This window comes from Pan troglodytes, chromosome 5 (assembly GCF_028858775.2).
Source record: "Pan troglodytes isolate AG18354 chromosome 5, NHGRI_mPanTro3-v2.0_pri, whole genome shotgun sequence".
Taxonomy (NCBI): domain Eukaryota; kingdom Metazoa; phylum Chordata; class Mammalia; order Primates; family Hominidae; genus Pan; species Pan troglodytes.
This window is the reverse complement of record NC_072403.2, coordinates 39,527,000-39,542,031: the sequence shown is the minus strand read 5'-3', so window position 1 is coordinate 39,542,031 and position 15,032 is coordinate 39,527,000. Positions and strand designations below refer to the sequence as shown.

Genomic DNA, 15,032 nt, shown 5'->3' with positions numbered 1-15,032 from the left:
GGCGTAAGCCACTGTGCCCGGCCTCTGTCTCTGCTCTTAAAAGCTGTGTGACCTCGGATAAGTTCCTTAACATGTCTGAGCCTCAGTTGCCTCTTCTGTAAAATGGGAATACTATGACCTCCTTGCAGAAATTGTGAGGATTATAATATGCGTGATGAAGTCACATTGCACACTTACCATGTGCCAGCCACTGTGCAAGCACTTGTAAGCTTTCTCACCTGATCCTCACATCAACCCTCTGGGTAAATACATCATTAGCACCATTTTATGGGTGGAGAAACTCAGGCATAGAGAAGGTAAGTATCCTGCCGAGGGTCATGCAACTAATGGCAAATGGGACATGAATCTTTGGCCCAGTTCCAGGGCCTACACCTTAATCATTCCATCACCTTCCTCCCGCTGAGCCTGCCGCCCAGCAGGCACACAATGCATGGCTGCCACTCTTGCTATCATCACTAATGGCACTTTCTGTCTTCCCTCCACTGAACACACACTAGACACAAAGCATTCAGTGAATACCTGCAGAGTGAATGCAGCAGTGAATGCAAGAATGCATGAATGAATGACGATATAAAGATTGGGTCAGTTACTATGGCAGAAACTAGTGACTTCTGTGCCCCAGCAGCGCTGGGCAGGGGCAAAAAAGGAGTGGACTTAGCACCAGAAAGCCTTGCTTCTGAGCTGCCTTGGAACCACGGAGCCATGACGGATTCCCCAGAAATAATTCTATGTAGACCACAGAGTGAGGCCCAAGTGATGCTTCATTTTATTTATTTATTTGTTTGTTTGCTTGTTTGTTTTTCTGAGAAGGAGTCTCGCTCTGTCACCCAGGCTGGAGTGCAGTGTGGCGCAATCTTGGCTTACTGCAACCTCCACCTCCCAGGCTCAAGCGATTCTCCTGCCTCAGCCTCCTGAGTAGCTGGGACTACAGGTGCCCACTGCCACGCCTGGCTAATTTTTGTATTTTTAGTAGAGAAGGGCTTTCTCCATGTTGGCCAGGCTGGTCTTGAGCTCCTGACCTCAAGTGATCCACCGGCCTCGGCCTCCCAAAGTGCTGGGATTACAGGCATGAGCCACCCCGCCCGGCCAAGATGCTTCATTTCCTAAGTGCTGCACAGATTCGGGGCTGGAACATTAGGGAAGGCTTCCAGGAGGGGTAGTGCATGGCTGCACCTTGATTAATGTGTGGATGATGTGCAGATTTAAGGGAGGGAGGGAGGGAGAAGGCATTGGAGCAGGGCATGGGTAGACGGGAAGCAGCCCAGGAGGTAAGAAGGATGAGGAGGGTGGGGGACTGAGGCAGCCTGAGCAGGGCAGGAGAGTCTAACAGAGCAGCTCAGCACGGGGAGGAGGGCAAAGGGAGCCATTGCAGCTTCCGAGCAGGGAGGAGCACCTAAGCCTCCTTAGGTGGCTGCTCTCGGGCCTGTCACCTGTCCCTCTAACAGGTTTCACAGCCGATGTTCCTGCCTGCTCCCCTAGCTGGACAGCCTCACACTCTACAAATCTGCCCTCCCTCAAGACCGTCTACACCCCGTCTGCTGGTTCCATCCCTTGCAGCCCCACCCAAGAGACATCTGAACTCTCCTCTCTCGCCCACATCTGCTGTTCAGGGTTTCTTGAATGGTCTCTCCGGTGGCCCCAGACAGCTCCCTCTGCCCTCAGTCCTGGATCCTCCTGAAGTCTTCACTGCAGTATTTCCCAGGCCTCCCTTCTCTCCCAGAGCCCACACCAGTATGTCTGGGACCAGGAAGGAGACAGGCGGTGACCCCTAACTCAGCAGACAGGGCAGCCTCACTCCCTTGCCAATGAGGGCACAGGGCAAGGGGCGGGGGCCTGGCGTGGATCCAGGCAGCAGGAGTTGGGGAGAGGAAGGTGCTCAAAGGCTCTGGGTTGGGGGGGGATGGAGACCCCCAGTCCACTGACACCCCCTTAAACAAGAGAGAAAACAAAGACCAGGCAGGACCCAGGGAGAATGGAGAAGGGAGCTGTGGCCAGAGACGAGAGAAGCGGCAGCCCTGGTAGGGCCATGTGGGTGGGGCCCTGTGGAGGTGGAGGGAGGCTGGGGGGTGCAAAGCTGGGGAGAGGGTAAGGGCCTGAGGCCTGGCGGGTGGAGAAGGCAGGAAGAGGGCCCTGGTGGGGATGGCTAGGTGGTCAGCTGGGCAGGGCAGGGGTTCCCAGTCCTTACCCCTTTCAACACCTCCTCCAGGTGGTCCCGAAACTGCATAAACAGGTTGATCTTCCAGCTGGTGTTGCAGTTCACAGAGTTGACCTGCGGAAGGGTGACAAGACCCGTGACGCCAGGTGGACCCCAGCCACTGAGGGCCCAGAGCAGGGCTGAAGGGAAGAAGCAGCCCAGCCACCATTACAGCACAAGGACAGGGTGTCTTCTCCTAGCCAGGGTCCCCAGACCCCAGCCCGGCTACCTTGGGGCCACCAGCCTGTGGGGTGGAGAATGAGGGCAGCGTTGGGAAATGGATGCAGAAGCCGTGAGGCCCAGCTTGTCCAGCAGGCCAGATGGGGCTGGAGGCAGAGACCATGGCGGGGAGCGGGGTGTCTACACCACCAGGGGTGTGTGGACATCCCTGCACCGCATGGCTGACCCCCCACCCCCTCACCTCCTTGCAGCCGGCGTTGTCGCTGAGCTCGTAATTGCTGGCATGCAGAGGCTGCCCGGCATTGACAGGATTCAGGATCACCTTGTCCCCCACGACCACCTGAGCAGACAGGCGGAACAGGTTAGGTGGGAAGGGCAGGGCCCTCTTGTCGCCACGCCTCCAGGCCTCCCTTTGGTCTCAGTCTGCCCTTCTAAGAAATGGGCATGACCTTATCCAGTCCCCACACCGAAGACCCTACAGAAGCCCCTCGGGAGTTCCACCAGGCCCCTCCAACCCCGGCCCTGCCCTCACGTTGTCCCCGTTGCTCCGCAGCTTCCAGAAGGGCTGGATGAAGAGCCAGGAACCCTCGTTGCCTGTGGCATCCAGAGTCACCCGCATGGCGTTCTTCTCCAGCAAGGCCGGAAGCCGCTTGTTCACTGTCAGGTACTTGTTGCTCTTCATGTGCAGGAGCTGGGGGTCAGGTGGGGTGCGGGAAGGTCACCGCGCCACAGGAGTTGGCCCATGAGGGAGGGGATATGGGGGGATCCCCTAGACCCTTGGTCACATTCTGGCTGCACACATAGTGTCGGACACCTGTCACAAACATACAGGCTGACACCCACATTCACAACCACAATCACACACAAACGTGCACACAACAGGCACACCCCCATGGACACCCTGGTGATCACAAGGAAGAAGCTGTTCTAAATACTTTACACAGATTAGCTCAAGTAACCTACAACGATCCAAGAGGGAAGTACTATTACTGCCTGATTTCACAGATGGGGAAACCAAGGCGCCAGGGGACGTTAGGTAACTTGCCCAAGTTACACCATTAGGAGTGGCAGAGCCAAGATTTGAATCCAGACAACGTGGCTCCAGACTCCATGCTGATGGCCACCATGCTATAAACACACCCATGGCACAGCTACTCAGGCCACACAGCAACAGACACACACACAGTCAGACGCACAGCCACACAGGTGGCCCCAGGGCCACTCATTCACCCGGGGACACACATGCACAGAGGGCAATGCCTGCTGGCAGCCCTCACCCAGCACCAGCCCAGCCTCTTAGGCAGGGAGAGGGGCAGGCGGGAGAGAGGCAGGCCAGCCTCACCTGGATCACACTGCCATACTTCACGACATCCCCATGCACCTTCTTGTTCTCCGTGTCGTTTTGCTTCTGCTCCATCTGCGCCGCATGCTGCACAGACACACACAGAAGTGAAGGGTGGGCTCAGAAGCTGCTCCTAGAGGGAGACATACCCCAGCCCCACACATGCACACAAACACACACACACACAGTCACCCTGGACTCCAGGACCCCTTGGACCCCTGCCCCAGCTCTTGGTGCTGCACCCAGGGTGCTGCACTCTGAGTGCAGAAGGCAGCCTGAGGTCTCACAGCACACACAGCCCAGGGAGCCAAATCCCTAACCCTCCCCAGCCACCTCCCCTGGAGAGGGCATGCCAGCAGGACCTTGAGCATCCCCCGCAATCCCCTTACCCCCCCAGGAACCTAAAGCTGTGTGTGTCTCACCACCCACCCCCACCTCACCAGACTCCCAATGCCCCAGACACGGGACCCCTGTCCCAGTCCAAACGCTGGCAGGGGCTGCTTGGTGCCATTTCCTGGCTCCCACCACCACCCCCACTCCTCTGCAACCTTCCCTCCCAAAACTGTGTGCATTCAGCCCCCTGCCTCCAGGCAGCCCTCCCTGAGTGGTCGCATCCCAGTCTGATGGATCCACTGCTGGTGGCCTTGAGGATTTGGTTTGCATCCCATTAGAGACAGCTTTTTAGGCTCTTCTGTCCTCTGTTAGACTGGAAGCTGCCTAAGGATAGGTGCCCTGCCTCCTTACCAGATTAGGGGTTCCTGGAGGGCAGGAGCCCTGTCCCCTCCATCAGACTGGCACTCTCTGAGAGCAGTGGTCTCTGTCCTTTCCTCCTCCTCAGTCCTTTACTGAGACCGAGGCGAAGGTGGCAGCAGGAGAGCCTTGCCATGGACCATGTGACTTTCCACAAAGCAACAGCATGTGGCTGTGTGACCGCTTGCGGTTCTGATTATGTGGCTCTGCATAGGTGAATGCCCTCCCCCGAGGCCAGATCCCCAGCTCAGCCTCTACCTGCTGGCAGCAGGAAGGAAGCCTGTTGCAGCCCCCATCCCAGGAAGAGAGCTGAGGTATTAATACTAGAGCTCAGGCAGGCCACCTGCAGCTCCCTCTCTCCAGCCCAGTCCACAGCTATAAGGCGCAGCCCAATGTCCCCATTCTAGACCCACCTCCTCTAGGCATGGGGCTTAGAGGAAGGGGACAGAGAGAAGCAAGGTTTGTATGACAAGGGGTGGGGCAACAGGGCCCAGGGCCCAGGCTACAAAGTTCTTGATCACGGCCAAAGCCTCCCACTCTCTTTGTGGTTTGGGGAACGGGGTTGGGACCCCGAGATCTGCCCAGGATGTGAACTGAGCCACTGCCCACAAGCGGCTCATGAGCGACCACCACATTCCAGCATCATGGCACGATCCACATGTCTGAGGAAGCCAGGGTGAGTCAGAGACCTGGGGGCCATCTAGGCTCTACTGCAGACTTACAGGATGGACAGACCATGGACAGACCAGTCCCATCTAAGGGCCCCAGGCTCCAACTCTATAAAACAAGGGGAGAGGTTAAGACTAGATCCAGGGCTCCCAAATTGGGTTCCCCAGAGCCACTGTCTCCAGGAGCCACTGGGAACTCCATGGACAGCTGTACAGGTTGTTCACTGCTCTATGGTGTCGACATTCCACTCTCTGAGCCATGCACCCTGGCACAGGGCTGTGCCAGCCTGGAGGAAGGGGCACTTTCTTCTCATTGACACAACAGAGTTATACAGACTGGTGGGTCACTGGGAAGGGATCCTACTCCCCCCACATCCCCTCCTTCACAGCAATTCACACCAATCTCTTGCATATTGGAATTTATTTATTTATTTATTTTTATTAATTTTTTGTAGAGATAGGGTCTTGCTATGTTGCCCAAGCTGCTCTCAAACTCCTGGCCTCAAGCAATCCTCCTGCCTTGGCCTCCCAAAGTGCTGGAATTACAGGTGTGAACCGTCACGCCCATACGAGTTTTAGAAACCACTCAGCTCAGCCACAGAGCCCCTACTGGCTCCGATAAGCAGCACCGCTGCTTGTGTACCCAGGTTCCTGGTACATGTGCACAGATGCACGCCTGCACACACACACATACCTGCAGCTTCTGCAGCAACACCACGTCAGCGATCTTCTCCTTGTCCTGCTTAGTCTGCTTGGCCTTCCAGTACTGCTTCTGAGCTGAGTAGCGGTTCATGGGGCACACCTTGAAGAGGCAGTCTGTGGTGGGGCAGGTTGGGGGTGAGGGGAATGGTTCATCTGGGGCTCAGGGCCCTCCCTGGAGAAAACCCCAGCCTGCAGCTCTTCTCTCCCAACCCTTCCCCACCCCCGTTCCCCGCTGCAGGTAGAGAGGAAGCGGTTGGAAGAACCTCACAGAATTTGGAGCATCCTGGAATATGCTGAGTAGAATGGGGAGGCTCAGAGGCAGGTTTGAGAGCAGTGCATCTCACTTGGTGGGGTGGACACGTGCCCTCTTCCCCTAGGAGATTTACCAGAGGCTGCTGGGGCCTCACCCTTATGCCATGTCTGTGCCCAGCTTTTGTGAGTATTGGCAGCTAACAGCTCACATCTGCATCCTCTTTAGCTAATTGCCTTGGCTGATGGAAACTATCTTGCACACAGATGCCTGGGAAATGACATACCCCTCTTCCCAGGGGCAGCCCCTATCCAGTGACTGACACAGGCATAGAACAGCCCAGCCTCTGGAGGGGACAGTCCGAGGAGCAGCTCACAATCCTGAGCTCCCCGAGGGGTCAGGCTGAGGCGCATCTTCCCCTGAAACCACACCCTTGCTCAGCTTCTTCTCCTGCCCTATACAAAGAGGAAGAGTCTCCCTCACTGTGTTCTCCTGAGAACTTCCTCAAGAATTCACCCATCTTAGGCTCTGCTTCTAGGAATCTGACCTAAGACAAGGCAAATCCAAATTCCAGAAACATGTTCTCTAGTACAATTTTTATTTTGGCAAGTAGATAAAACAAGTGTCATTCCCATAAGCCTAAGCTGCAGGAAGGGTGTCCAATTTTTCTGCTTATCCAAAGGAGGCAGGAGTTGGAAAAGCCTGTTCGAAAGCTTGGTAGGAGGGGAGGGAGGATTCTGGGTGCTGGTGAGGGGCTGGTGTGGGTGACTGGGCCTGTGTGACAATAGCCTGGGCTGGGCTGGGAAGCAGTGAGCTCCCCATCACAGGAGGGATCCACAGCCTGGGCACGGAGCAGGACTCAGTGGCCCTGAGATCCGTCTCATGCTGCAGCTGTGTGAGTCCCTGATTGTACAATGCTCTGGCAGTGTGGAACAGAAAGGAGATGGCTGTGTGGGGAGACTGGAGAGGAGAGAGCCACTTGAGGGTCCCAGAAACAAAACCCCTTCTTCAGGTCCTTTCCTGTTCCCTCTAAGAAAGCTGTGTCTTTTCTCTGGTCAAAGCTGGTCATCCAGTCCCAAGGGACCAAAGAAAAATTAGATTTTCCATCCAGTTCATAAGGAGGCAAAAGCTCCATGGGACCATCGGGAGTAGAAACAGAGTGAACCAAAGATCAAGGAAGACAGAACTTCCTAGAAAGAAAAGGGAAAAATGGCAATTCCACAAGCAGATGGAGCCACCAAGGGCTGCCCCACCCAGGCCCCTCAGCATTGCCAGCATGAGTGGACATCACTTCCGAAAGAGCACTCAGTTCGTTGGAGAGAGTGTGTCTTTTTTTTTTTGAGACACGGTCTCACTCTGTAGCTCAGGCTGGAGTGCAGTGATGCAATCTCGGCTCACTGCAACCTCCACCTCCCAGGCTCAAGCAATTCTCCTGTCCCAGCCTCCCAAGTAGCTGGGATTACAGGCATGCACCACCATGCCTGGCTAATTTTTGTATTTTTAGTAGAGACGGGGTTTTGCCATATTGCCCAAGCTGGTCTCAAACTCCTGACCTCAAGTGATCCACCCACTTCGGCCTACAAAAGTGCTGGGATTACAGGCGTGAGCCACCACGCCCCGCAGAGAGTGCATCTTTATGGGTTCGGCTCGGCCCTCAGGAGGCAGCTGGGGTCCTCCTGCCTCTTCAGGCTGGGTTGGCACTCCCAGGGTTTCCCCACATCATTTTGTGGATCTCAGTGCCTTGTTAGAGGCAGGCAATTCCCAACAGAGTGGTGGGGAATGGGACACACCAGGGAATGTTCCGGAAATTCAGTGGGCAGGGAGTGATTTGGGTTGTACCATCAATTGTCACAGTGGCACTTAGTGAGCAGAACAGGGTTGCTGGACGCCTGCACCACAGAGATTATCCTGGGTGATGCCTGATGGCAAATGTCCTGCCCACACGCATAGGTGGACATCTATGAGCAGTGTTCTGGGCCTAGAGCTATACACAGAGGCACAAATTTTTTTGCATGGATTTAGCAAACACTGAATTTTCCAGGAATGCAACTCCAATATAAACTGAGGGAAAGCTGTCCTTTGTGTTGTTCGAATTTTCCCAGGAGTTTTCTGCTATTTCAGAAAATACATCACTCATGGCCACACCAAATGGGTGCATGTGTGGCTGCCACATTCATGATTTAAAGGTAAGTGGGCTGGGCGCAGTGGCTCACGCCTGTAATTCCAGCACTATGGGAAGCTGAGGCAGGAGGATCACTTGAGGCCAGGAGTTCGAGACTGGCCTGGGCAACATGACGAAATCCTGTCTTTACAAAAAAAAAAAAAAAAATTTTAATAAAAAATTATCAACAGGCAGCAAGTGGTGGGAAAAAATAAAAATAATTAAAAAAAATAAAAAATTAGCCAGGCATGGTGGTGTGCATCTGTAATCCCAGCTGCTCAAGAGGTTGAGGCAGGAGGTTCGCTTGAGCCAAGATTTCAAGACCAGCCTTGGCAACATAGCGAGACATTGTCTCTACTAAAATTCAAAAAAATTAGCTGGGCATGGTGGTACATGCCTGTAGTCCCAGCTACTTGGAGGACTGAGGCAGAAGAATCACTTGAAACCAGGAAGTCAAGGCTGCAGTGAGCCCTGATCATGCCACTGCACTCCAGCCTGGGTGACAGAGCAAGACCCTGTCTAAAAACTAAAATATATATATTTTTAAAGTTACTTTCCTTTCTTTTCTCTTTTTTGTCACACTGAGGACATTAAACTACCTCATTCCCTCCCCCTGGCTCCAGGCTCACTCAGACCCTGGCTCTAGACCGCCACCATTTTGCATTATATAAATATGGATATATAGGCCAGGCACGGTGGCTCATGCCTGTAATCCCAGCACTTTGGGAGGCCAAGGCGGGCAGATCACGAGGTCAGGAGTTCGAGACCAGCCTGACCAACATGGTGAAACCCCATCTCTACTAAAAATACAAAAATTAGTCGGGCATGGTGGCACGCACCTGTAATCCCAGCTACTCAGGAGGCTGAGGCAGGAGAATCACTTGAACCGGGGGTCGGGGGCGGAGGCTGCAGTGAGCTGAGATCACACCACTGCACTCCAGCCTGGGTGACAGAGCAAGACTTCGTCCCAAAAAATAAAAAATAAAAATATGGATATGGATAGATTATATTATTTATCAATTCCACTTTATGGTTTTTGCTACCCTCACCAGACTCAGGGTGGGCAGGCTGGCAGGGCCTGGTTAAGCTCATCACTGTTTCTCCAGCCCCTAACCTGTTGGCTCAGCATGAATCTGCCGGATGCATACATCAACCCAGAAATTACTTCCTCCTGTATAAGGAGGTAGGGTTTGATTTAGCCTTGGAGGTAGGAAGAGGTTACGAGACACACAACTGGAGGAAAGAGCAGGAGGTGGGAGAGGATATGGCACATCTAGAAACAGGACAGAGGTTCCTCCTGGCAGGGGCAGGGAGCTCATGCAGGAAAGAGGGGCCAGGCAAGGGAGGTGCTGAGCTGAGACCGGAAGGGCTGAGAGGTGCAGGGCCCTGTGTCTGAGCCCACAGGTCCTGGGGATTGTCAGCTACTTGGTCTCCACATGGCCCACCAGCCCCTTCGAACCCTAGTCCAGACAGGAGAAAAGGCAGAAAGGGACAGGTACAGCCCCTAGAGCAGGGGTCTCAAGCTTTTCCGACCTTGACTCACCTAAGAAATAAAACTTAGATCACCACTGCTTAAAACGGCATGAGGACTCCCTGTCCCTGGTCATGGTACCAGGCTCCAGGTCTGACAGGGCTGAGAACCATGGTGACCTTCTATGGTGACAGAAAGCAACTAAAACAACGGGATTTTTAAAATGTGTGTTATGCTAAGACTTAAAGAATCAACAAGATGGTGAAGACTTACCCACCAAAAAGAGAAGATAGAAAGGAAAACAAAACAGATATAGAAACACTCAGCTACTTTTGCCTTGAGGCGACTTCCTGATTCCCGGAAGCATGGACTTTTATTTTGACAGCTTCTTCAGATGGAAGGATCAGAGGTCCATGCCGAGGCCCACAGAAGGTGAGGGGTGAACAGGAGACCGGGACCCTATAGGGATACAGTCTCAGACAAGGGCTGAGCCTACAGTAGAACAGCTCATGTCAGGAGCTAAAGATACTAGTTGGAATCCCCCAGATGGTTCAAGTAACCCCAAACGAGCTGGGCTTCAAGTGGGCTTGAACTGGTGAGACCCTCAGGAGTCTGGCAGAAGGAACACCAGGGCCTTCCTGGAGGAAGGTACCTTCATCCTAGACTCAAACCAGACTTTTCTTTTTTTTTTTTTTTTTTTTTTTTTTTTTGAGACGGAGTCTCACTCTGTCGCCCAGGCTGGAGTGCAGTGGCGCGATCTCGGCTCACTGCAAGCTCCGCCTCCCGGGTTCACACCATTCTCCTGCCTCAGCCTCCTGAGTAGCTGGGATTACAGGCGCGTGCCACCACGCCCGGCTAATTTTTTGTATTTTTCAGTAGAGACGGGGTTTCACCATGTTAGCCAGGATGGTCTCGATCTCCTGACCTCGTGATCCACCCGCCTCGGCCTCCCAAAGTGCTGGGATTACAGGCATGAGCCACCCCGCCCGGCAACTCAAACCAGACTTTTCAAATGCAATAACCAGTATATGCTCAAAGAAAAGCAGGGATCCTTGGGAACCAGACACCGCGAGGGAGAACAAGCCCACAAAATAGACACTAAAAACAGACACAGGCAGAGACTTCAGACGCAGACATCACCTGTAAAACAGATATGTCTTCTCTGCTTCAATCAATTAAAAAAAAAAAAAGCTTGAAGATCCCTGCAGAGAACAGAAAACGATAAAAAAAATGACATAGCAGACTGAAAAAAGAACCAAGTAGAACTTCTAGAAATAAAAAAAGCTTCAATAACCAAAATTTAAAACTCACTGGACATATTTAACCAGAGAATAGCCAGAGCTGAAGAAAGAATTAATGAAACCATAACAGCCCTTATAGGGTGGATGCATTCCAATTCTATCCTATCCATTTCTGTCGATGATGGCTGAGCCCATTCAAGTGACTTCACAGCCCACTAGCGGGTCAGAGCCTGTGCCTGCATGAGACACACTGCCCTGAAGCATCCCCGGGAGAGCAGTGAAGTCAGAAAAGAGCCCTCCCTGCTCCTCCTGACTCCTCCGTATCTTTCTTGGAAACTTAATACCTGGAACTTGTAAGATTCAACTTTTTCTCTCACATAGATCCTCCCTCAGAGCCTTGCCCACACATACACATGCCAGAAGATGCTGAGTGAATGAATAAACAAGTGGGTAGACTCGGGGCCCGTCGCCATACACATCCCATGCTTCTACTGCGCTGTGCTCCTTGCCCAAAGGCAGCCCTGTCAGAACCCCAGAAGGGGCCTGAGCCTTCCCTGTCACTAAACCACAGGGCTGAAGGGCAGAGAGAAGGAGGGTGGATGGGTAGCCAGGAGACTGGGCCCACACAGGAGTTGCAGCATCAAAGACCATGAGAAAAGGTGGAGGGTCCAGGGAGGTTTCCTAAAGTAAGGATTGTGTGTCCCGGGGTGTGTACCTGTGGATGAAGGGGCACAGGGCTGGTGAGGCTGCAGGCAAGAGGCTATTCATTTATTAAATAAGGTCAGTCAACATTCATCCAATACTGACTAAGGTGCCTACCACTCCAAATGCCCACTGCCACTGCATACCATCATTCCAGGGCAAGGGGGATAGCTTTAAAATACACAAACTCCCAGGTCCTCCACAGATCTTGGCAGGTCTGGGGTGAGGTCTAGGAATATGCATTTTTAAAGGCACCTCTCCCCCACTCCCTTTCTACCCCACATGGTTCTGCTGCTCAACCAAGCACCAGAGTAGAGGATCCAAGTCAAGGACAGAGAGCAAAGCAAGTTATACGATTGCAGTAATGTACAAGCTCTGCAAGAAATAATGCCTGCATCTGCTTCCAATCATCTTCAATGTTTAGACTCAACCTATAGAACAAAACACCCAAGATATCATTGTGGTTACGGAAGAGGATGGAAAGGTCATTCAGTCCTGATGACTTAAAAATAAAAATAGGTTGGGCGCGGTGGCTCACGCCTATAATCCCAGCACTTTGGGAGGCCAAGGCAGGCGGATCACCTGAGGTCAAGAGTTTGAGACTAGCCTGACCAACATGGAGAAACTCAGTCTCTACCAAAAATACAAAATTAGTTGGCCGTGGTGGCAGGCACCTGCAAGCCCAGCTACTTGGGAGACTGAGACAGGAGAATCGCTTGAACCTGGGAGGCAGAGGTTGCAGTGAGCCGAGATCGCACCATTGCATTCCAGCCTGGGCAACAAGAGTGAAACTCCATCTCAAAACAAAAACAAAATAAAAATAAAAATACATGTGGCATAGGCCAGGCGCAATGGCTCACACCTGTAGTCCCAGCACTTTGGGAGGCTGAGGCAGGTGGATCACGGGGTCAGGAGTTCAAGACCAGCCTGGCCAAGATGGTGAAACCCGGTCTCTACTGAAAATACAAAAAAATTAGCCAGACATGGTGGCGCAAGCCTATAATCTCAGCTACTCAGGAGGCTGAGGCAGAAAATTGCTTGAACCTGCCTGGGAGGCAGAGGTTGCAGTGAGCTGAGATTGCGCCACTGCACTCCAGCCTGGGAAACAGAGCGAGACTCCGTCTTGGAAAAAAAAAAAAAAATACACATGGCAGCCTGGGCGTGGTGGCTCACACCTGTAATCCCAGTACTTTGGAAGTCCAAGGCAAGAGGATCACTGAGCCTAGGAGTTCAAGACCAGCCTGGGCAACTTGGTGAGACCCCCAATTTCTACAAAAAAATTTAAAAACTAGCCGGGCCTGTTGACACGCACCTGTGATCCAGCTACTTGGGAGGCTTGAGGCGGGAGGATTGCTTGAGCCCTGGAGGTCCAGGCTGCAGTGAGCCATGATTGTGCCACTGCACTCCAGACCCTGTCTCAGAAAAGAAGAAAAATACACATGGCAGTAGTGGGAGGGAGACATGGACAGAGTGCTTGGAGGAATTGACAGAATGAGGAAGAAAAAAAAAGGGTAACTGAGACTCTCAGGTTTATAAATGTGACCCTAGAGAATCTACAGGCCACAGGATGCTGTTGGGAGGATGAGGGGGGCAATGGAAAAGCAGGTCATGAAAGCTAAATTATCATCTATCTTAGAAGGGCACCAACAGATACTCTAAAATTGGTAAATCAAGCAGTAGTGGCCGGGCACTGTGGCTCATGCCTGTAATCCTAACACTCTGGGAGACCAAGGCAAGAGGATTGCTTGAGCGCAGGAATTTGAGACGAGCCTGGGCAACACAGTGAGACCTCATCTCTACAAAAAATTAAAAAATTAGCCAGGCGTGGTGACGCACACCTGTAATCCCAGCTGCTCAGGAGGCTGAGGTGGGAGGATGGCTTGAGCCTGGGAGGTCAAGGCTGCAGCGAGCCATGATTGCGCCACTGCACTCCAGCCTGGATGACAGAGCAAGACTCTGTCTCAAAAAAAAAGAAAAAGAAAAAGAAATAGAATAATCATAACATTTGGAGACACAGGGGTAGCTAGCAGAAGAAACCATGAAAAGAGTTAAAAGGGGTTGCTTTCTCTTATTACATTGCTGGTGAGGGTGCAAAATGATACAACGGCAGTGGGGGGCAAGTGGCAATCACTGAGCTCCCGCCCTCTGCCTCAGCAACCTCAGTGCTGGGCTTGCATTGTCGGAGCGCACCTGCTCTTACATAAAATGACCACAGAAGAGGGTCTTTGCTGCAGCACCAACAGGAATAATAAAAGACTTGAAACAGCCCAAGAGTCCATCAGGGGGACTGCTGAAACAAATTACAATAGAGCCACATAACTCTATGTGTGGAATGCTATGTAGCCATAAGAAAGAGAGAAATTCTGACAGATGCTGCAACATGGATGAACCCATTATGCTAAGTGAAATAAGCCAGTCACAAAAGGGCAAACACTGCATGATTCCACTTGTATAAGGTACCAAGAGTAATCAAATTCATAGAAACAGAGAGTAGAATGGTAGTTGCAAGGGCTGGGGGGAGGAGGAAATGGGGAGTTATTGTTTAATGGGTACTGAGTTTCAGTTTTGCAAGATGAAAAAAGGTCTGTGGATGGATGGTGGTAATAGTTGCACAGAAATGAAAATGTACGGAATGCTGCTCAACTGTATGCTTAACGATGGTTAAGATGGGAAACTCCTTGTTATGTGAATCTTACCACAATTAAAAATAAGTGACTTTTGCCAGGCACAGTGGCTCACACCTGTAATCCCAATATTTTGGGAGGTTGAAGCGGGCAGATTGCTTGAGTCCAAGAGTTTGCTTATTTTCCAGCCTAGGCAACACAGTGAAACCCTGTCTCTACAAAAAATAAATAAATTAGCCAAGCATGGTGGCACGTACCTGTAGTCCCAGCTGCTCTGGAAGGTGAGGCAGGATTGCTTGAGTCCAGGAGGTCAGGGTTGCAGTGAGCCATGGTGTCACTGCACTCTGACCTGGGCAACAAAGCAAGACCCTGTCTTAATAAATAAATAAATAACCTTTTTTAATGTTTAAGACAAATTACTATGTAACTTGTAGGAGACTATTTTCTCGTGGTTGTCCACGATATGCAACTAAAATGAATATACTTTTTTTCATCTTTTTTTTTGAGACAGGATCTCACTATGTCACCCAGGTTGGAAAGCAGTGGTGCAATCACGGCTCACTGCAGACTTGACCTCCTGGCCTCATGCGATCCTCCCACCTCAGTCTCCTGTGTAGCTGAGACTACAGGGGTGTGCCACCACATCCAGCTAATTTTTGTATTTTTGTAGGGACGGGGTTTCGCCATGTTGCCCAGGCTGGTCTCAAACTCCTAGGCTCAAGCAATCCACCTACCTGGGTGTCCCAA

The 15,032-nt window shown here is 52.0% G+C and overlaps 1 protein-coding gene across 3 annotated transcripts in view; it reads right to left on the bottom strand.

The window, feature by feature from the left end:
• The window catches only part of ITPR3 (inositol 1,4,5-trisphosphate receptor type 3), a 75,282-nt gene that overhangs the window by 34,933 nt on the left and 25,317 nt on the right, over positions 1–15,032 (bottom strand). For 2 of the 3 annotated variants that reach the window (XM_016955263.4, XM_016955262.4), the window contains exons 3-7: positions 5,829–5,950; positions 3,717–3,803; positions 2,907–3,065; positions 2,616–2,714; positions 2,186–2,269 (exon numbers count right to left, since the gene is read on the bottom strand). In XM_016955263.4, coding sequence (XP_016810752.3) covers positions 2,186–2,269; positions 2,616–2,714; positions 2,907–3,065; positions 3,717–3,803; positions 5,829–5,950 — 551 coding nt within the window. Of the gene's footprint in view, positions 1–2,185; positions 2,270–2,615; positions 2,715–2,906; positions 3,066–3,716; positions 3,804–5,828; positions 5,951–14,542; positions 14,635–15,032 lie in introns of those variants that run through there. The other variant, XM_024357151.3, reaches the window with a different exon arrangement.